The sequence below is a fragment of the Ornithorhynchus anatinus genome, chromosome 8 (assembly GCF_004115215.2).
Source record: "Ornithorhynchus anatinus isolate Pmale09 chromosome 8, mOrnAna1.pri.v4, whole genome shotgun sequence".
Lineage (NCBI taxonomy): Eukaryota > Metazoa > Chordata > Mammalia > Monotremata > Ornithorhynchidae > Ornithorhynchus > Ornithorhynchus anatinus.
The window spans coordinates 62470047-62492261 of NC_041735.1; the positions used below are offsets into that span (position 1 = coordinate 62470047).

Here is a 22215-nt window from a genome sequence, read left to right on the forward strand (position 1 = left end):
ATGCTCAATAAATATGATTGAGTACAGAGCACTGCTTGGGAGAGTACAACAGAGTTATTAATAATAATAACGGTATTTGTTAAGTGCTATGTTCCAGACACTGTACTAAGCGCTGGGGTGGAAAACAGCAAATCAGGTTGGACACAGTCCCTGTTCCACATGGGGCTCACAGTCTCAATTCCTATTTTACAGATGAGGAAACTGAGGCCCAGAGAAGTTGAAGTGACTTGCCCAAGGTCACACAGCAGACAAGTGGCAGAGCCTGGATTAGAACCAATGACCTTTTGACTCCCAGGCGCATGCTCTAGCCAATATGCCATGCCGAAGGGTTACCTGCCCACAAATAGCTTAGAGTCTAGAGGGGGAGAAAGGCATTAAAACAAGTTACAGATTCTTATTTAGGTGCTGAGAGGCTGAGGATTGGGTGAATATCAAGTGCTTAAAGAATACAAAGACAAGGGACGCCAGGGTGATGCAACAGGAAGGGGGAGTAGGGGAAATAAGGGCTTAGGGAAGGCCTCTTGGAGGAGATGTGATTTTAATAAGGTTTTGAAGGTGGAGAGGGTGATTGTCTGTTGAATGTGAAGGGGAAAGGCGCTCCAGGCCAGGGGGAGGACATGGGTGAGGGGGCGGCGGCGAAGCACAGTGAGTAGACTGGTGTTAGGGAGCCAAGTGTGCGGGCTAGAGCCAGGGGGCAAACTGACTGGGGCTTTAAAGCTGATGGTAAAGGAGTTCCTGTTTGACACTGAGGTGGATGGGCAACCCATGGAGGTTTTGAGGAACAGGAAGAGGAGAACTGAACTTTTTTAAGAAAAATGATCCAGACAAGAGAGGGAAGTATGGGCTGGAGTGGGAAGAGAAAGGAGACAGGAAGGGCAGAGAGGAAGCTACGCAGTAGTCCAGGTGGGCTACGATAAGTCAACTTTGAACAGATGTTATGAATTAATGACTTGGTTTCTACGTTAAAAATGGAAATGATATAAATTACCAAGGCACTAAGATCTCCTGTCCATATATTCCTGTTGGGCCAAGAACATCCTGAACACCAGCAGGCTGCCACAGAACATTTGAGAAAAGTGTTCTATGTTTAATACTGCAACTGTCCCAGCTAAACGACAGGGTTACCTTGCACTTACCTCAATGCTTTTTCTATTCACTCTCACTACTTGGACTTTCACACTTGGGTTGGAACATGCTCAGTTCTTGTTTACTGAAGTCCAAAGCCCAGGATGACATGAGAGCTACAGATGTCCTAGAACATCAGGAGTCTTTTACCTCAAAATTATCCCTACTTCCCTCCCCTAAACTCTACTAACCTCAGATAGAGAAGGCTGACAGCTTAGCATGGTTCTCAATGTCCCAAGTTCCGACAAAAAGAATTGATCGGCATGAGTTACCTAGGTCCTCGTTTTCATGCCTTAACAGCAGTAATTCAGAGGTACTCCAGACCTCTTGAGTTGCCAAACCCACAAAGAACCCATAAAAATCTCCAAATACACCATACATCCAAGCACTGGCTTGGCGCAACAAACAATAAATTTAGACACCAGGCCATCAAAATCCATTATTTCCTAACTCACATCTAATGCAAATATCTGATAAAACACAATTTATTGACCGCATTGGGAAAGTTTACATAGAAAAACATCAAATCGTTCTGACATGGATATCTGAACTAACGTTAGTCTTGTTTCCACATGTATTTAACTCCACCCATAATTTCCTTCCGCATATGTCTAAGGCCAGATTTTCATTTGTCCCTGTAGGCCAAGGATTTCCTCTGCAGAGAGTTCTTTGAAGTTAGTGGGCATTCAGTGCAAAGAGACGACTCTTTGGACGCAGAAATAAACACAAATCTGATTCCAAAAAACAGCACAGGTCACACTACGGTGGTAATGGTCTAGGATGGAAAGTGTACTTAATTTAGAACAGAAAAGTGACTTGATGAAAGCCCATAACAAAGTTTCCTTTTTATCTAATTCTTTAGCATATCTATAAAAGCTAAATCCCATTTCTGGAGTAGTTACTTCTGTACCACATCAAAATCTGTTTAACATTTACTTGTTAAACTTATAATGCTAGTATTATAGAGTAAGTTGTGGTGGTGAAAAAACTTGGCTACTTTTAACTGGGTATTACTACTTCTGTAAGAGACTCTGGCGAGAGTTAGTAGAGTTTTCATTGTTGAACCATTACCAAAAATATGAATCTGAGATGACAACTGGCTCAATCAGTGGTATTTATTGAGTGATTACTAGTGCAGAGCACTGTACTAAGTGCTGGGGGAAACAAAATGCAAGAGAGTTGGTAGACATGACTCCTGCCCACAACAAGCTTACAATCTACAGGGAAGAGAGACATTAAAATAGATTAGGGAAATAGTAAAGTATAAGAATAATTACATAAACAATGTGACGTTGGGGTGAGTAGCAAAGTAAAGGAGACATAGACTGTTTAGAAGATTAGTAAATTATTTAAATAGTGGTTTCTACTATCCTGAAGAGACTTAAAATAATTCACAAACTAGAAGTCTGTGGCTTATTCAAACTAGTATATTTCTGGTTATTTAACTTTTATAACGTAAGCTTTTAAGTTTATTTGTTCAGACTTTATCCACAAGCAAGGCCACTTCACACCAAGCCAGGCCAGGAGTGACAGACAATTGGCAGGGGTAAAGAGTGAAGCCAGCATCTTGTCACCACTTCCAGCACCTCCTTCGGCTCTAAATGAGGTAAAAGGCAAATCAAAGCTAAACACCCTGGCACAAATGCTGAGCCAAAACAGCCCAGGACCAGATAGTCAACACTGTCATACTTCTAAAAATCAAGTAAGGTTACTGCTCTATCTAATATTAATGATAATAATAAGGTACTAATTAAGTGCTTTCTACATGCCAGGCACAGCAATAAGCATGCTGGGGTTGATTCAAGATAATCAGGTTGGACACAGTCCCTGTCCCACATGGGACTCACAGTCTTAATCCCCATTTCATAGATGAGCTAAATGGGCACAGAGAATTTAAATGACTTGTCCAAGGTCACACAGCAGACAAGTGGCAAAGCCAGGATTAGAACCCAGGTCCCTCTGACTCCCAGGCCTGTATTCTATCCCTTAGGGAAGCTGACGTGTTCTATGATAGGATATGTGTATCTAAATCATTTTGAGAAAACACAGTCCTCAGTAACGTATATCAAACATTTTATTTATGTCAACAAAATACCACAGCTGTATAAGAGAAAGTCTGATCATGAAAATCTACAGAGATAGTAAATAGTGCTGCATTTATTTTTACGTTTACAATTTATTTGGAATATATTGTGATCTCTCATACAGTAAATATTTATTTATGCTACTTATTAAGGGTTTTCCTGTGTTAAGTACTGGGGTAGACACAAGATAATCAGATTGGACAGTTTCTGTCACACAAGGGGCTCACAATCTAAAGTGAAGGGAAAACAACTATCTCATCTCCATTTTGGTGATGTGGAAACTAGTCTTCAACACGTGGCAACACAAATTCCCATTTTTACTGCTCTGACAGATCTCTTCTCATTTTATCTTCCTCTTATTCTCTACCCCTTACAAATGTCACCAGGTTTTGAGACAGCAAACAGAAAGAGGAAAATGAGGCAGGATGAAAGGTTGTTAGAATACAACATCATTCCGGTGAATTGCTGAGAAGCTTGTAAATGTACATACTGGACTCTGCTAAAAAGTAATATGAGCAGCTGGAGCAGGAGGTACTGAATACCCATTTTGCAGATGAAGGAATTGAGGCACAGAGAAGTTAAATGATTTGTCCAAGGTCGCCCAGCAGACAAGTGGTGGAGCTGGGATTAGAAACCAGGTTCTCTTTCCACTAGGCCACGCAGCTACTCACAGTCAGATGTGGTCCAGGTCCTCCTTAACAGGAGACCAGGGATGAGGCAAAGGTGGGGGAATAAGGACAAAACCCTGTTTTTACAAATGGAGTAAGACTTTAAGCCTCTAACGGCACCCTTAGTGACACAAGTATTACATGTCACAGTACTGGAAATCCATAATCTTGTCTGACCCACCCTGATTCTAAATCAGGCGGTTGAATTCCAGTCTGGACCCGAAATGATTAAAGTTAAAGTTGATGTGGTTATGAACTTCACCCCCATACTGGGAGTTCCCTTCCCCTGAACAAGTTAAATGAGCAGGTGATGCATAAGGTAGAGAAGCAGTGTGGTGTAGTGGATAGAGCATGGGCCTGGGAGTCAGAAGGTCATGGGTTCTAATCCCAGCTCTGCCACTTGTCTACTTTGTGATCTTGGGCAAGCCACTTCACTTCTCTGGGTCTCAGTTACCACTTCTGTAAAATGAAGATTGAGACTGGGAGCCCCATGTGGGACAGGGAATTTGTTCATCCCGATTTGCATGTTTCCACCCCAGCGCTTAGTACAGCAAGTGCTAACAAATACCATGAACGTTTTAATTTGAAAATGGACTGCTGGCATCACTAGAGACACATTAAAGTGCACATCATCTTCTGTATTGACTGGAGGATGATGCAAAGGAAAAATACCTTCGATTAGGATCATGGGGGTGGTGGCTACTGTCCAGACGGTGGTGGGAAAAATAAACACTAGCAGCACTGTCTACAGTGACCAGAGGAGAGTACAGGCAAGAGCTTTATTTATATGGCAGACGTGGAATCTAAACAGATGAGAGATAAACAACTGAAATGGAGGAGACCGCTATGGCAAAGCGCTGTTCTTTACTTAATATCAAGAAGAAAAGCTCAGAATATTTGTTCCATTAGGTCAAGCATCGGATCTTTATAAAGGCACCCCAAAACTCTTATATTCCAGTACGGAAGCCATTTAATCTCAAAACCCCACCTGCTCGGGCTGAAGTAAAGAGAAGAATACCACCAGACGGAACTAAGACAGATCCATTCACTGCTTTAGTTCTGCAACTTGATCACAACCCTTTGAGAACTTCTGTGCCTACCCTCCACAGCAAGCCTTCATCACTGGACTACAAGCTCTCCGGACTCTAGATGGAAAGTTCATTGTGGGCAGGGAATGTGTCTGTTTATTGTTATACTCTACTCTCCCAAGGCTTAGTATAGTGATTTGTACACAGTAGGCACTGAAATACAATTGAATGAATTAATACAATAAACGCAAGTAGCTCAGGAAAAACACAGGCAGAGGAAAGAGCCAGAAAAGGAAAAGAAGTCTGATGACTACCCGGGAGAGGTTTTCTTAATTCATTCATCATCATCACTATAATAAGAGAAGCAGCGTGGCTCAGTGGAAAGAGCCCGGGCTTGGGAGTCAGAGGTCACGGGTTTGAATCCCCGCTCTGCCACTTGTCTGCTGGGTGACTGTGGGCAAGTCACTTAACTTCTCTGTGCCTCTGTTACCTCATCTGGAAAATGGGGACAAAGACTGTGAGCCACATGTGGGACAACCTGATTATCTTGTATCTATCCCAGGGCTTAGAACAGTGCTCTGCATATAATAAGCGCTTAATACCAATATTATTATTAATAATAATCATGGTATTTGTTAAGTGTTTAGCTATGCACCAGACACTCTACTAAGCTCTGGGGTGGATACAAGCAGATCCAGTTGGATACGGTCCCTGGCCAGTCTGAATTCCTGTTTTGCAAATTTATTACCAATTATTCATATTTATTTAGCACTTACTATGTACAAAGCACTGTACTAAGTGCTTGGTAGAGTACAATACAACAATAAACAGACACATTTACATTCCCTGTCCACAACCAGCTTACAGACTAGAGGCGGTAAGACAGATGTTAATGTAAATGACAGATGTGTACCTAAGTGCTGTGGAGCTGGGAGGAGGGATGAACAAGGGAAGAAAGTCAGGTGACGCAGAAGGGAGTGGGAGAAGAGGAAAGGAGGGCTTAGTCAGGGAAGGCCTCTTGGAGGAGATGGGCCTTCCATAAGGATTTGAAGGGGGTGGAAGAGTAACTGTCCGTCAGATTTGAGGAGGGAGGGTGTTTCAGGCCAGAGGCAGGATGTGGGCAAGGGGTCAGAGGCGAGAAAGAGCCAGTGAGAAGGTTAGCACTAGAGGAGTGAAGTGTGCAGGTTGGACTGTAGTAGGAGAGTAGGGAGGTGAGGTAGGAGGGGGCGAGGTGATTGAGTGCTGATGATTCTGGAACAAATAAAGAAGGATTGGCCTGTCTGTTTTTTAGTGTTGCAAATGTCTAAAGTAATTTGACGAACAAAATGCGATCAGTACAATTCCATCAGATACTCTTTACAGCAACCATGATGTCATTCTCATCTTCGGAAAGCAGAAAATACTCTATGCAATCTTCGAAATTCAGATTAAATTACCTTATATCTTTTATCTCTTTCCTTCACCCCTTCAATTACAATCACCAAAACCCCTAATTTTCTAAACAGTGTGAATTTTATACATTTAGCCTATAGCTACTAATTTGGTGTGTGCTGAATATTTGAGATGGTCGATACACCAGATGTATAAGAGACCTCCAAATTACAAAGACAGAGTAGAAAAGTAAGCTTTCTTCAATCATTTCCCTAACCCCAATCAATCGGTTTTGTCAAACACTTACTGTGTGCAGGGCACTGTACTACGCAGTTGGGAGAGGACAATACACCACCACACCTCTCCATCAAACAAAAACTCCTCATCACTGGTTCTAAAGCACTTAATCTCTTTGCCCCTCTTACCTCACCTTGCTACTCTACTACAACCCAACCCACACTTTGTTCCTCTAATGCTAACCTTCTCACCGTACCTTGATCTTGATCCCCTTGCCCACATCCTACCTCTGGCCTGGAATGCCCTCCCTCCCTCCTCATGTAATAATAGTAATAATGGTATTTGTTAAGTTCTTACTATGTGTCAGACACTGTTCTAAGCACTGAAAGACAGATAATTGCTCTCCCCCACTTCAAAACCTTATTGAAGGCACATCTCCTCTAAGAAGCCTTCCCTGACTAAGCCCTCCTCTCCTCTTTTCCCACTCCCTTCTGCACCACTCTTACTTGCTCCTTCATTCATCCTCCCTCCCATCCCCACAACACATAAGCATATATCTGCAATTTATCTGTTTATATTAATGTCTGTCTCCCGCTTTAGAGTGTGAACTCGTTGGGGGCTGGGAATAGATCTGCTGTTACACCGTACTCTCCCAAGCGCTTAGTACACTGCTTTGCATATAGTAAGCGCTCAATACAATTGAATGTATGAATGAATGAACAATCTAATAGACACACTCCCTACCCACAATGAGCTTACAGTCTAGACGGGGAGACAGACATTGATATAAATAAATCAATTACAGATATGTACCATTATTATTATTCTAAAGGGGATAGGAGGGTGCGGTGGTGAATAAAGGGAGCAAATCACGGTGACACAGAAAGAGCGGGAAAAGAGAAAATGAAGGCTTAGTCAAGGAAGGCCTCTTAGAAGAGATGCGCCTTCAGTAAGGCTTTGAAGGTGGGGAGAATAATTGTCAAATACATAAAGGGAGACAGGTGATACATTTCACTCTTGCAACCTCTAAGGTTTTTCATGATCCCTGCTGCTAGACTTTAAACTTCCTGAGGACAGGAATCACTTTCTAACTCAAGTGAGTAGGTTTTCAATAAATACAATTGTTTGATATAGATGCATTTTGAATAACAACAATGATAATAATAATAATGGTATTTATTAAGTGCTTACTACATGCCAGGCACTGTACTAAGTGGGGGGGTAGATACAAGATAATCGGGTCAGACATAGCTAGGACTCACAGTCTTCATCCCCATTTTACAGATGAGGTAAATGAGGCACAGAGAAGTTAAAGTAACTTGCCCAACTTAACACAGCAAAGAAGTGGTGGAGCTGAGATTAGAACCCAGGTTCTCTGACTCCCAGGCCCATGCTCTTCCCACTCGGGCCATGCTGCTTCTCTAATTTGAGCCCTAATTTTTTTTTTAATACATTTAATCCTCCCATGTCTTTTAGTAGAAAGGGTCAACACTAACATTCAGAATACCATCAGCATTTTTATGGCAGGCTTCGTAAATAATTGCCAGAAAATGTCAATATTAGCATAACATGTATCTGCCCCAATGTGTTTATGTTGCAAAAAAGCATCCCAGTTAATTGAAAATATTCAAAAATTTAAAAAACATTGCACTTATTTCCAACCAAGAAGTATAATTAATCAGATGTAATGTTAAATGGATTTCCTCTACTGCCCTTTAAGGGATGAACTTCATTTTTGCCAAAGTAGATGCCAACGCCTCAGGCAAGAGAGCTTTTTCTCTCCCCAAACTCTACAAGTCTGCACATGTCCCCCCCAAAAAGATTGATGATCAAGTGAAACAGTTGGCTTTAATTTCATTAGAGTTGGAGTTTTGTTTACATAAAGGAAAAAAAAGAGCTAGAGATAGTAGTATAAATGGCTGGAACTGTAAACACAGCCCAACCAGTCAAGGATGTTTTATTTCCTTATCGGACTCCAGATAATGATCAAAACAGGAAAGCTATGACCTATTTTGAAATCAACAAGAAAGTTTAAGAGGGGGAAAAAGTAAGGAAGAAAAATGTAAAGACAGCATAATCTGTTTATTAGTAGTTTTAACTATGTTTACAAACTTGGCATTCATTTGGACTACATCTTTCTAATGTATAATTTGCTGACATATTCACTAAACAATCATTTTTAAACTGAAAGGAAAAACACTAGTGTCCTAATAAAGAAATGGATCCTTCTTTAAAGGGTTTGAAAGTTCAGCTCTATTAAATTGTTTGAGTCCCATAACTACTATGTTCTAGTTTTTCAGACAACTCCTCCAAATCCTATGTACCTCAATTTTTCCCAGCCAAAATTTGGGAAAAAGCCAACCCAAAAGCTAGGCTCTCTTGATGCCTTTTTGTACCAGTAATTCACCAAGCCTATTAGTAATGGGGTTATCAGATTTAACACTTTCCTTAAAAAGCTGAATCATGCTTCTTTAATCTTCCATAACCCTAATAATGACCTCGTTTTTGTGAGTGATTGACAACTCATGACTTGTTTAGATTTTTGTATAGGGGTTGTAATGGATTAAGTTGGCCTTGTGCATACGATGTCTGCACCAATGCTTTCTGTTTCAGGTTGTGAACTCCTAAAAAGAATCATCTTTATTTGAATTCTTTTGTAAAATGCCAAATAGTATATATGGGCCCTGTTTGACAAAGCCGGTGAGACGACAAACTCTTCTATAATGTGCAGACAATAATCAGGCAGGACAATCATTTAAACTGTTATTTGCATGACTATACTAATAAATATTATGTTACAAAACCAATGGGAAGCCTAGGCAATTCAATCATATTTACTGAACACTTACTGTGTGCAGAGCACTGTACTATGCACTTGGGAAAATACAATGTAGTAATAAAGAGAGACAATCCCTGCCCACAACAGGCTGACAGTTTCCAATCCATATACATAACAATCCCCTTTCAACTGTTATTCATTCTAAAAATGTATCATGAAGAATTAATACTGTTTTAACTAATTCCAAAACAGTGCAAAGATCCGGAGGCATGTATAAGATGTGGACAACAGTAAACACAATAGCTCTCTCAAAATCCTGGTGGTTAGACTACTTTTGCATAAAATCAAGAAGGGAAAAGTGTTCAATTGGGTAGGAAGAATATAGACTCACAGGTAATTATTCAATAGGATTTATTGAGCACTTACTATGTGCAGAGCACTGTACTAAGCGCTTGGAATGCACAAATCAGTAACAGAGACAGTCCTTGCCCTTTGATGGGCTTACAGTCTAATCATAGAGTGATTACTGTGCACACAGCACTGTGCTAAGCAGTTGGGAGACCACAACAGAAATGGTGCACACAATTCCTGTCCCAGAGGAAGTTACAGTCTAGAAGCGAAGACAGACATTAAGATAAATCACAGATATGGGGAAATGGCAGAGTGTAAGGATACCTGCAAAGTGGCTCTGGGGTTGGGAGTGTAGTTTGGGTAATAGAAGGTACTATAATACAATATAAAAGCACATCTCCTCCAAGAGGTCTTCTCCAACTAAGCCCTCATTTCTCCTACTTCCTCTCCCTTCTGCATCGTCTTGGAACTTGGATTTCATCCATTTATTCACCCCATCCTCAGCCCCACAGCACTTAGGTTCGTACCCCTAATTCGTTTTAATGTCTATCTCCCCTTCTAAACTGTAAGGTCCTTCTGGGTCTGGAACATATCTACCAACTCTGCTGTATTGTACTCTCCCAACCACTTAGTACAGTTCCTTGCACAGAGTAAGAGCTCGATAAATACAATCAATTACAATGGAAAACAAACTGTATCAGCAATCCTCTTTTATTCCTTTCTACCTTCCTTTACAGTGTAAGTATTTCAGAGCACTCTGTCCAACCTGATTATCTTGTATCCACTCCAGCGCGCTTGGCAGAGTGCCTGGCGCATAGTAAGTGCTTAATACCATTGGAAAAAAAAAGATAAGAAAGGAGAGGAAGAGCTGGCTGAGGGCTTTAAAGGAGAATTAAATGTATTTAAAAATAGAAGGCTTCTTTTGGGATGCTTTAAGGGCAGGCGCCACAGATCCCCCACTCACAAACGCATCTCTCCACAACTTTTCATTCATTCATTCAACAGTATTTATTGAGCGCTTACTATGTGCAGAGCACTGTACTAAGCGCTTGGAATGTACAAATCGGCAACAGAGACAGTCCCTACCCTTTGATGGGCTTACAGTCTAATTGGGGGAGACGGGCAGCTACAAAACTGACAAGTAGCTAATTGTCTTTTCCTATTCCTGAAAAGCTATCAACAGTTTAAAAGCCAGAAGGTAGAGAGTCCGCAAGATTGTTCATTTTACTACATGGATGATAAGAGCAAACAGCCCGGATTGAGAAAATACATATCGGTCAGCATGCAGTAATTCAGTAGACAGAAAAATAGGCTATGGATTTTTTTAAACAACCTTCATAAAGCTCTCCAGGGGTGGACATCATCCAACCTCCCTTAGATTAAATGGTGTTCAATCACTTGTTACAGTAGAAAAGTTCTTTTTTAAAAATTCCAACTGCAAAAATTGTCTGGCATTGGAACTCAGGACTTCTAACGTGAACTAGAATTGTGTTCTTAGTGAGGTACCTTCTCATTTGAATGTGCCCTTGCAACTAATCTCTAAATTTTCAGCTCGGAAGGAAAACTATTCTAAATATCATTAAATGGAAAATAGATCCAGGATCCTCATACAGTGGTCTATTTTGCTTTTAACACGTTCCAAATTGGAGGAAGACCAGCTGGAACTAATCAGGGAAGATGGATTAGTCATTTCTAAATTCTTGGATATGGTGTGAGTTGCTGACAAAATGCACTATGCGATTTGAAGCCATAATGTATCAAAAGATATATTTTCAATTTATTACAGTATTTGAGCAAAAAGTCAGTCAGTCTAAATCAAATTTCTGATAAATCAGGGTTTTGGGTTTTTTCCCCCCTACATTGCACTAGCTGGTCTGTAATACTTGGCCTCTTTGCTTTTCTATTTGTGAAGGCAAGTAGGCCTGACTGTGGAATGGAAGCTTAAGATTGCTTCCCCTCCACAGCCCCCCCAAAAATAGTCAAAGAAAAAAATGTTCAGTCACAATGGAATGAATGGTATTCACCCCACCTTCAGCCCCACAGCACTTACGTACTTCTCTATGAATTGTATATGATAATTTTTTTTATAATCCCCATCTAGACTGCAAGCTCACTATAGGCACTGAATGTGCCTACCAACTCCACGTTGTACTCTCCCAATCACTTAGTTCAGTCAGTGCTGTGCACACAATAAGGACCCAATAAATCCTACTGATTTATTGAATAGAATGAAGAATCCCGACAGCATAAGCTGTTCTACAAAATGCTTAGAGCATTCCTTTAACCCTATAATTGATGCAGTGCCAGAGGCAAACAGTAGAAAAAAACAAGTGAAGAAATTTATTCATGAAGAATGGAAGCATTGTCTAGTTATGTTGTATTTTGCACAAAATAAGCTCCATGTGGGCAAGGAATGTGTCTACCAATTCTGTTGCACTGAACTCTCCCAAGACCTGAGTACAGTATTCTGCACATAATGATCGATTAATTCAGGATCCTAAAAATGAATGCAAGGTTTTATCTCCAGAGCATAGGCTGTTTAAGACACGTTAAAAAAAATTATCTTGAAAAACCTTGCAATTGTTTTTTCCTATATATGGAATTAAAATACGTGAACATTAATGGTTACAGAAAATAGGGTATCTAGATATATAGTGTTCTCAGCCAATTTTCTGACATCTGGAATGACAACTCTTTTCAAAATGATCACACTACTTGTCGTATAAATGGGTGACGTACTAAAATGCTCTCAAAAAAGGAATACATTTTATGGACAATATACTGGATATGCTGGATGAAACACTACAAACTGCAATCTGAGATGACAACACAAGGAATAGTCTTTTCATGTGCATCATGTGCCTGGGACTAGATTAGCCTTTTCAGTCACAATATGCATTTATGGGGGACTGTCAGTATCACTGGGGTCTCCTTGGAATGCAAAGATTAACTGTTAATGCCCTCCACTGAAATTAAATCAAACCATTAAGCTTATCTTCTTACTCTGAAAATACAAAATACGTATTATATTGTTAATGTTTCCTATTCATTCAATCCATTCCATCGTACTTATTAAGCACTTGCTGTGTGCAGACCACTATACTAAGCGCTTGAGAAAGTACCATAAAAAATTAGACACATTTCCCTGCCCACAATGAGCTTGGAATCTAGTCGAGCTCTTTGAGCTCAGTCCTACTAACCACTGCTCTGCACATCGTAAATGCTCAATAAGTACCCACGACTGAGCTACGGATTTCAACTGTTTTTGATTTATTTTGGACGCATCGAAAGCCTGAACTGTGTATTAATTACTTCATAATGGCATTATAGTCCATCAGTACACCCTTTAAAACAACAACGGTCCTGGCAGTTTAGGATGGAGAAGGCTAGGGTAACGAATAGACCCTTTTTCACAACTAATTTATAACCAAGTTCTTTTTAAGAACTACAGCAGTCTAGTTTTCAGGATAGCTTAGCTTCATTGGGCCCGCTGAGTTTGGATTATTTAAACTCGGAGTAAATGGATGTATTTTCTTTGAAAAATATCTATTGTTACAGCAAAACCATTGGTTTCCTTTCAAACTAGATCATATGATTACACGTTTATATTTTTCTTTCCGCAGGAATTCACACACCCCCTGTTTGCATCCTGTTATTCTCTTAGAATTTCCCTTCCCTTCAGTGTACTGTTTTCCTAGCAGGAGGATAGTAGTTCAATCTGTTCGTACAAATTGGAGCCGGGGTGAGAAAGCTCCACAACTCTGCGCCTGCACTTAGCAGCTTTTCAGGTCATGAAGGGCATGTCAGCTCCTTAAATGGCATCTGGAGACAGTAGAGCAAATCATTTATTTTAAAGGGACCCAAAAATGGGACACCGCAGTGCGTAGGCCAAGAGTGAAATAGAAAAGCTTCTGGGGGGGGTGGGGAAGGGAGGGGCCCTGACTTCCCGTTCGCTTTTCCCCAGGCCTCCTCTGTTCATTCCCTAGTAATCTGCCTGGGTCGACTCTTTGCCGGTAACTGTTAGGTTATACAAATAATACACCGATCTCAGGAAGACACCAAAGCAGTAGTAGTATTTATCAAACCATAATACTATTCATAATAATAATTAATAATTATGGTACTTGTTAAGCGCTTACTTTGTGCCAAGCACCGTTCTAAGCGCTGCAATGTGCAATGCGCTGAACTAGGTTCTTGGAAAGTACACGACAAAGAAGTAGCCCACTTTCAATCTAAAGGAGAAAACAGACCACAGGAAAAAAAATTTACATAGCATCAGAATACATTTGGCTGATACCATGTGGCCTTTACATTTTTTACCTTAACGTGGGCTTCAGACAATTTAAAGAAGAAACTTCTGTTCTCAGCTTCATGTTCTAAAACAAAACCCACAACCATGAAGAGAGACTAAAATTAACTTAAAGAGTGTGGAGTGGTTATTATGGTTTTATGACGGATGGATACTCCTAAACAGATTAAAAATTAACTCTGAAAAACTGTATTCCTTGAATATACTCGAGAGCATCAGTATGACTACTTTCTTGCATTGGAATTGATGATCACTATTCTTGAAAGGATAGAAAAATTGAAAATAGCAACATTAGCTACAACTTCAAGAATTTTAAATTACCCAGGATGAACACCAAATTTAATTTTAGGTTTCTTCATTAGGCACATTCCTGGAACTGAAACAAAGTTAATGCTAGAGGATTCCAGGGATATATTATTTAAGAAAAAGCACATGGGAGAAAATAAATTAATGGAAAATCTGTAAGAAAACACTGTGGCAGAGCCAGTAATAATTTTTATCAAGGCAGTCTCTGGGGGGAAAGAACAAATCTTCAGAAAGCCTTTAAAAATTTGATGGGAACGATGATGACAAGAATCTGGAATACTCATTAAGAAAAGCGCAACTTCCAAATACGTAATTTTCAAAAGCTCATGACATTTCACTAAGTGGCTACATCTGGTTTGATGCATTACACTGGAAAATTGATTTCAAAAGCCAATATATGTTTGGCTGTGTTACTAAAGTTTTCCTGAACATCGATAACTTAAAACTTTATTCATATGTGGCTAGATTCCTTGATTTTAATAATCCAAACGGCTTGAAAGGAATGAAACATGTCTAAAACGGAGCTCCTCATTTTTCTCCAAAACCACACGTCCCCCTAACTTTCTCATCTTAGCCAGCCACAGCACCATCCTCCCCCACTGCCAAAGTCCACAATCCTGGTGTCATCCCTAATTCTCTGCTATCGGCCAACTCTCACATTCAGTCTACTGCCAAATCCTGCTGAATTTTCCTGCATTTCCTCCCAACTCCAAGTACCATCACCCTGGTTCAAGTTCTGGTCTTGCCCTGGCTAGACTACTGCACTAGCTTCCTCTTTCTAGGCACTGTTCTAAGTGCTGGGATAGATACAAACTCAGCAGGATGGGCACAGTACCTGTCCCACATCTCAATCCCCATTTTACGGAAGAGGTAACTGAAGTGCTATTGAAGCGACTTACCCAAGATCATATGGCTGACAAACTGTGGAGCCAGGATTAGAACTCAGGTCCTTCTGACTCTCAGACCCATGCTGTTCCCACTATGCCATGCTGCTTCTTCCTCACTGGCCTCCCAATCTCTCTCCACTCCCAAATATTTATGCTGCATGGACCATCTTCCTGAAGCATCACTGGGCCCGCACCTCTCCTCAAAACCTGCCACTGGCTCCTAGCATCTCTTTGCATAGAACAAATGCTCCTTGCAGTCGGCTTCCAGGCTCTCCACCACCTGGCTCCACCAACTCTTCACTCGCTCCTTTTCCAACTCACCATCTTCACTCCCTCCCAATCCAATCTTTTAAGTATCCCTCACTCTCAATCTTCCCTCTGTCTCCACCACCTCACGCGCACTGTTCCCCGAGGTGGGAACACATTCCCTCCCCACGTCAAACACACTAAGATCAGATCTCCCTTAAAAATCCCACCTCTTCATAAACATTTCCCCAAATAATCGCCCAGCACCCCGAGCCAACTCATGCCCTTGGCCAACTCAAGCTTTTAAATCTTATTTACACCCTTTGTAGTGCTTCGGTCCAATCCCTTTATTTTGATGGCTTTGTATATACATTTATGTTAGTCTCGCCCTTTAGTGTAAGCTCCTTGTGGGCAGTGAGCATGTCACTTGATTATAGAAAAGTTATGTGGCCTATTGGAAGGAGAACGGACGTGGGAATCCGAGGAGCTGGGTTCTACTCCCAGCTCTGTCTCTCTTCCGCTATGTGAACACGGGCAAGTCACTTCTCTGTGCCTCAGTTTCCTCATCAGTAAAATGGTGGACAGGACTGTGTCCAACCTGGTTATCCTGTTCCACCCCAGCATTTACAACAGGGCTTGGCACATACTCGGCACTTAAAAATACCATTATTGCTAATATATTGAAGTACTGAACCTTCCAAGCACCTAATACCATGCACCACATCAAGCAGGTGCTTAATAAATGCTACCACTACTGGTGATTTTCATTACCGATAGGATATTTTTATAAGTGATAAGAAATGATAAATCCTCATCTTACCATCAAAGAAGCTCTTTGCTCGCAGGTAACTGACACTGAGCCTAAGCACTGAAAGTTTGTCCAACTTGGAGATAACATCTTGCGGAAAGGGTAACAAGCTCGCCAAGCGGTCTAACTCAGTATTAAGCCGGTCTCTATGTCGCTTGGATGGATTGGATTTGGCTCCCTCAGATGGGGCTGGCTTCACCCTGGGTCGCGGGACAGAAAAGAAAAATCCCATTAGTGTTTTTCATTAAAATGAACAAGCACTTTAACAGCAGCACTAACTGAATGCCTCAATCAGACCTCTGTTTAATTATAATTTAAGGCTTCAGAAGTGATACGTAAATGAGTGAAAGTGATGTTTCCTCCATCTCCCTCCATAAATGTAAACACCCCCTCTCCCACACATGACGCTTGTGTGGAAGCTTTGAATATAGCCTGCTTTAATGTAAAACTATTCATTCACATTATTGAAAAAAACAGCAAGGAAGTGAGATGAAATAAGGTCTAGTGGTTAAAATTGTGGACCAAGGTTCAGAGTCCCTGTCTGCACCACAGACTTGTTTTGTGACTTGGATAAATTACTTAACTTCCACGTGTATCAGGTTCTCCATCTGTAAAATTGGGCTATTTGCCACAAACCTCAACGATTTATCTCTGTAAATTTCTGATCTCTACACTGATAGCAATTTGAGATTTCAGAGAAAAGGCGCTCTCGAAACACAAAGATTTACCACCCTCATTGAACATCAGATTTCAAATTTGAGCCTGGCTAATTTTTATTAAATTAGATACATAGGTTGAAATCAATTAAGTCAAGTATGTAAGCTAATCAATCCATCAATGATACTGAGCTAACCATAAGTACAACACTGTTAGAGAAGCAGCATGGCTCAATGGGCTTGGTAATCAGAGGTCATGGGTTCTAATCGGCTATCAGCTATGTGACTTTGGGCAAGTCACTTCGTTTCTCTGTGCCTCAGTTCCCTCATCTGAAAAATGGGGATTAGGACCGTGAGCCCCACGTGGGACAACCTGATTACTCTGTTTCCCCCCCAGCGCTTAGGACAGTGCTTGGCACATAGTAAGCACTTGAGAAATACCAATCATCACTGTTCTGAGCACTTGAGTTCAGAAAACCTTTTAGACTACTTCTGGCACATGCTACTATATTCTCAACCACTGGAGAAATCAGGAGTCTTGAAGGTACTAGTTTTGAAAGTCACCTGAAACCATGAGAACAAAGTGATGACTTGGTCAATTCGATTCTAAGTTTCTCATCTACCTTCGATTCTAAAGCCAGAGGACTATTTCTGGGATTAGCAAAATGAAGAGCGCCAATTCTATAAAGGGACTGTTTCTGTGGAAAGGGGCATGCACCCATGCGTAGTTTTCTGGAAATACCGGTTTACATCGCTGACGTTTCATTTTTGTAAAAGTGCCAAAATGTGTTTCTTTGGGTATGTCAATGTGCATGTGTGGGGCAGCAAGGCGTCCCTGATCAGGAAGTTATGACCATTTGTCCCAGCGGTAAAGCTGGGGCAGTTTCTTCCCCAGGTTCAATCCTGCAGCTGTTTCTTCCCAGCTCTTTCCCCACCTTGCTAGAGTGTGCTGGCCTTGTAACTAGGTTGCCTCTTTGGACGGGTAACTTCATTTGCCAACAAGAGTTGCTTCTGTCTCACCTACAGGAAAGTTGTTCATAGAAATTCCCCTTCCAGTACGGGTAGTAAATAAAATAAAAATTGTGGTATTTGTTAAGTGCTTACTATGTGCAAAGCACTGTTCTAAGCGCTGGGGGAGACAAGATGATCAGGTTGTTCCACGTGGGGCTCACAGTTTTAATCCCCATTTCACAGATGAGGTAACTGAGGCACAAAGAAGGTAGCTGACTGCTTCCGTGTGGATGAGTCTGGGAGTCAGAAAAGTCTAAATTCTAATCCCAACTCCAACACGTGTCTGCTGTGTGACCTTGGGCAAGTCATTTAATTCTTCTATGCTTTGGTTACCTCATCTGTAAAATGGGGATTGAGACTGGGAGTCCCAGGTGAGATAGGGACTATGTTCACCCCGATTTGCCTGTAATAATGATAAAGATGGCATTCGTGCCAAGCACTGTTCTAAGCGCTGGGGGGATACAAGGTGAACAGGCTGTCCCATGTGGGGCTCACAGTCTTAATCCCCATTTTACAGATGAGGGAACTGAGGGACAGCGAAGGTAAGTGACTTGCCTAAAGTCACACAGCTGACAAGTGGCAGAACCGGTATTAGAATCCATGACCTCTGATTCCCAAGCCCATGCTCTCTCCACTGAGCCACGCTGCTTCTCTAACCCACCTGCTTCTCTGTACCCACCTCAGCACTTAGTACAGTGCCTGGCACATAGTAGGCACTTAAATATGATAATTGTCATTATTATTATTATTTCACTACTGTGTCAGGTCAGGCCAAGGAATACAACTCCATATTACAGAAAAATGTACTGTATTTTGTTCCATAACCATAAGAACCCATTTCAACCTATGATCTTGGACACAATGGGGCAGGATGAGGGTGGAGATGGCTCAGTGCAACACCGCTATTGAAATATTATGCATACCAAGTGCATGTCCTATTGAAGTGGGATGTCCTCTGCTTTACCCAAATCCAAACTCCTGGACAAGTAGTGGGTCATGGAAGCTGAAGAGGTAAAGAGCAGCAGCATTTACAACACCCTACATAGCTTAGCCTCCTTGTTTAGAAATATATCGCTCACTCCTCACTGGAAAGGAGTCTAAAATTCCACACCTTGCTTTGAATAGGTCTGGCAGATAACTGCTTTTGGTGGATCTTAACCCCGAGGTTAGAAAACCAATAGATACAAAGAAAATCACTATGGCACGGTTACACCAAGATGCTATTAAACAATGACGGTCATCTGGAAAGGAGATTGGCTCTTACTGTTCACGAACTAGTTAAGTACGGAGTCTATACTTTGGAACTGAGTGAAATGAATCTATCTGGTGAAGGAGCGTTAAAGAAACTTCCTTCTGCTAAGGTTTCCCTTTTGTCTTATTCAATCTGTTCTTCGCTGACAAGCTAGAAGATGCCATACTTCATCTGGAGTGGGTATCTCTGCTTCAGGGGCATATAAATAAGACGGCGTGCAGATGATTTCAAACTGCACTGCAGATCCAGTTCAGCACTAATGTACTGACAAAATTCTAAGAGTGAGGTTGTGTACTAATATGAATCAGGGAATTTCTACCCACAAAGGTTTACATTGAACCAAAGATGAATTCTGCCAAATTAGGCAATACACGGACCATAAAGAAAAAGACAAAAATGCAAATCATTGAGCTTTAAGAAAGTTACAACATGCGAAGAGTGAGAATCCCATGTGGGACAGATATCTGATTATCTTGTCCCTACCCCTGCCCTCAGTATGTGGGCTGGCACATAATAAGCACTAAATAACCACCACTATTATTATTAGATGTGGTGTCCAACTTTCTATATGGCTTTGTGCCTCGGTTCGACCACAAGTCACATCCAGCATCTCAAGCAAATGAGCTCACTGCCACCTAGAAGTCATGTAGGATGGCAAGCAAGAACAACAGCAGCAGCAGCAAGGTCCTGGAACACTGTCGATCCACCCACATCACAACAATGCTCATCACATACATTAGATGGGCAAGAGGGAAAACAAGACTCCGGGTGACACAGGACGCTGCTGAACAAGAGGTTGAAATGGGGTATATGCTAGTAAGGAGGGCAGAGCAAATGTTTCTAAAACATATTTAAGCAGAGTGTCAGCTCAAATGTTGGAGAAGAATTGACAGGCAACAGCAGAGAGACAGTCTGCACACAATGAACAAAACAGAAGTCGCTCCCTTTGACCAGTGGCTCTGAGAACATTGGCCTATCAACAGATATTCTTGAAAAATGACTGTTGGCCACACAGGCAGCAAGCACATTATTGCAGCCAATTCCTACCTTTATATACAATGGATTATTAAGTCACCCATACACCTACTTAACCAAATCTGCACACACGGGTAGGATCTCACTGTCAGAAGTAATATCTTCAAGTCTGGAGGACAGAGAAGATAAAAGTCCATATGTCTGATCCCTATGACATCATTTACACTGATGAATTAAGGCGGTGATAAGAACTGATCATTGACGCTACATTTAAGGAAGAAATAGAATGTGGGCAAAAAGATAAAAACAAATTTTAATGAAAGGCATTCTGGAAGGTGTATTTAGAAAAGTAGGTGTTTAAAATAACTGGGTTGAAAAAAACATTATTCAAGTTGATAAACCCTGTTTCTTTATTGGTGCTTATATTCTGATTCGCCTCAGTCAAAATCACAAAGGTTAAATTTGTTACAAAAGTTAATGGTCATTTCTTTACTTCACTCAAGGGGTTCAGTAAGAGAATCAAGAAAGTTATTTACAATAAGAGATAACTCCTCAAGATTTTCGTCTAAAAACTATTAGATATGAATTAGTATTAATACAATAACTTAGAGGGCAAAGCTTCCGATCAGTTAAAAAAAAAATCAAGCAAGTTTCATGGTCATCCTGTCTCATTTTGAATTTATGTTGGATGAACACAGCAGTAGAAAGCTAACTACTTCTACCAATGTAAATTTTTTAACAGATTTGGAAACATCACAGAGGAAAAAAAAATGATACTGAAGATTTAACTCCTACCTAATATATCACCACAGAAGACAAAAATACTAGCTAGCTCCATTATTATAGGATAGCTGAAAGGTCTTCCCCAAAAGAACTCGCTCCCCATGCTTAAGGTGCACAGATGGTCTGATATTTAGTAGTGTCTGTGCTCTTTCTGGGCAAATACTTGCAATATTTGCCAATCCAGGTCTGAAATAGGGGTGTGTAAGTAATGTGATGAATGATGATGGCATTTCTTCAGCGCGTACTAAGTGCTAGGCACAGTACTGAGCACTGGGGTGGACTGTGGTCCCCCAGCAGTTTGGGGAATTCCAATGCACACTTGTTGAACTCAACTAGAGCTCCGATAGCCTCTGCCTGCTCCAGAAAAACCCTAAGTTTCACCTCTGCAGTGGAAAATGCTAGAGGGTTGTGGTCTTTTCTGGAGCTAAACCTTATCTTCTTTGGCTTGGAGTGTCCGGAGGCCAAGTCGCCAGAGCCACGCTGATACACACTCCACCATTTCGATCCCTGAGAATCTGAAAATGTTCTAGGGATCTGGGAATTGTCTAGTCATGCCGAAAAGCCTCCAAACAAATTTTGAATAGTTAGAGATACACTTCTAAGCAAATTTTCAGCAAAGCGGAGTCCGCACAGCCTCCCAGGGTAAACTGATTAGGACTACTGAAACAAAGTCTAAGTCCAAACTTCATGCTTTGTTGCATTTTAACCTTAATCCTTTGCTTCATTTTAGCCATTCCTCTTACGAGTACCCTCAGGACAAGGGAGAGCAACGTATCTTGTTATCCTGCTTGCTCTTTGCGGGGCTTGGGCACTAGTTTTGAATTTTCCCCTGGGCATCTCAGTTTTGTACTCCATTTCTGATGAGCAGGCAGCGCAATCTGTTACTGCCGTCCTCCAACCGTCTACTGATATGTCACCTCATTTCGGGATAATGCTCATTACGGCTTTGAATAGTCTCTTCTGCCCTTCTTGCCTGCATGCACTTCATTTTAGCTCTCTAAGCAGCCGCTGCAGCACTATAGAGCATGGGCCTGGAAGTCAAGAAATCGGAGTTGTAGTCCTGGTTCTCTCACTTGCGTAATAATGATAATGATAACAACAAAAACAATTGTGGTATTGGGTAAGTGCTATGTGCCCACCACTGAACTATGTGGTGCGGTAAATACAAGATAATCAAGCAGGAAACAGTCCCTGTCCCACGTGTGGCCCAGTCTAAGGGGGACAGAGAACAGGCATTTAGTTCCCCTTTTACAGATGAGAAAACTGAGGGCCGGAGACATTGTCACTAGTCCCAAATCACGCAGCCGGCAAGTTATGAGACCGGGATTAGAACCCAGGA

The 22215-nt window shown here is 41.3% G+C and overlaps 1 protein-coding gene across 1 annotated transcript in view; it reads right to left on the minus strand.

Annotated features, from left to right (window-relative positions):
• The window catches only part of AHR (aryl hydrocarbon receptor), a 74221-nt gene that overhangs the window by 42882 nt on the left and 9124 nt on the right, over positions 1–22215 (minus strand). The window contains exon 2 of the mRNA XM_029070839.2: positions 16212–16399. Coding sequence (XP_028926672.1) covers positions 16212–16399 — 188 coding nt within the window. The remainder of the gene's footprint in view (positions 1–16211; positions 16400–22215) is intronic.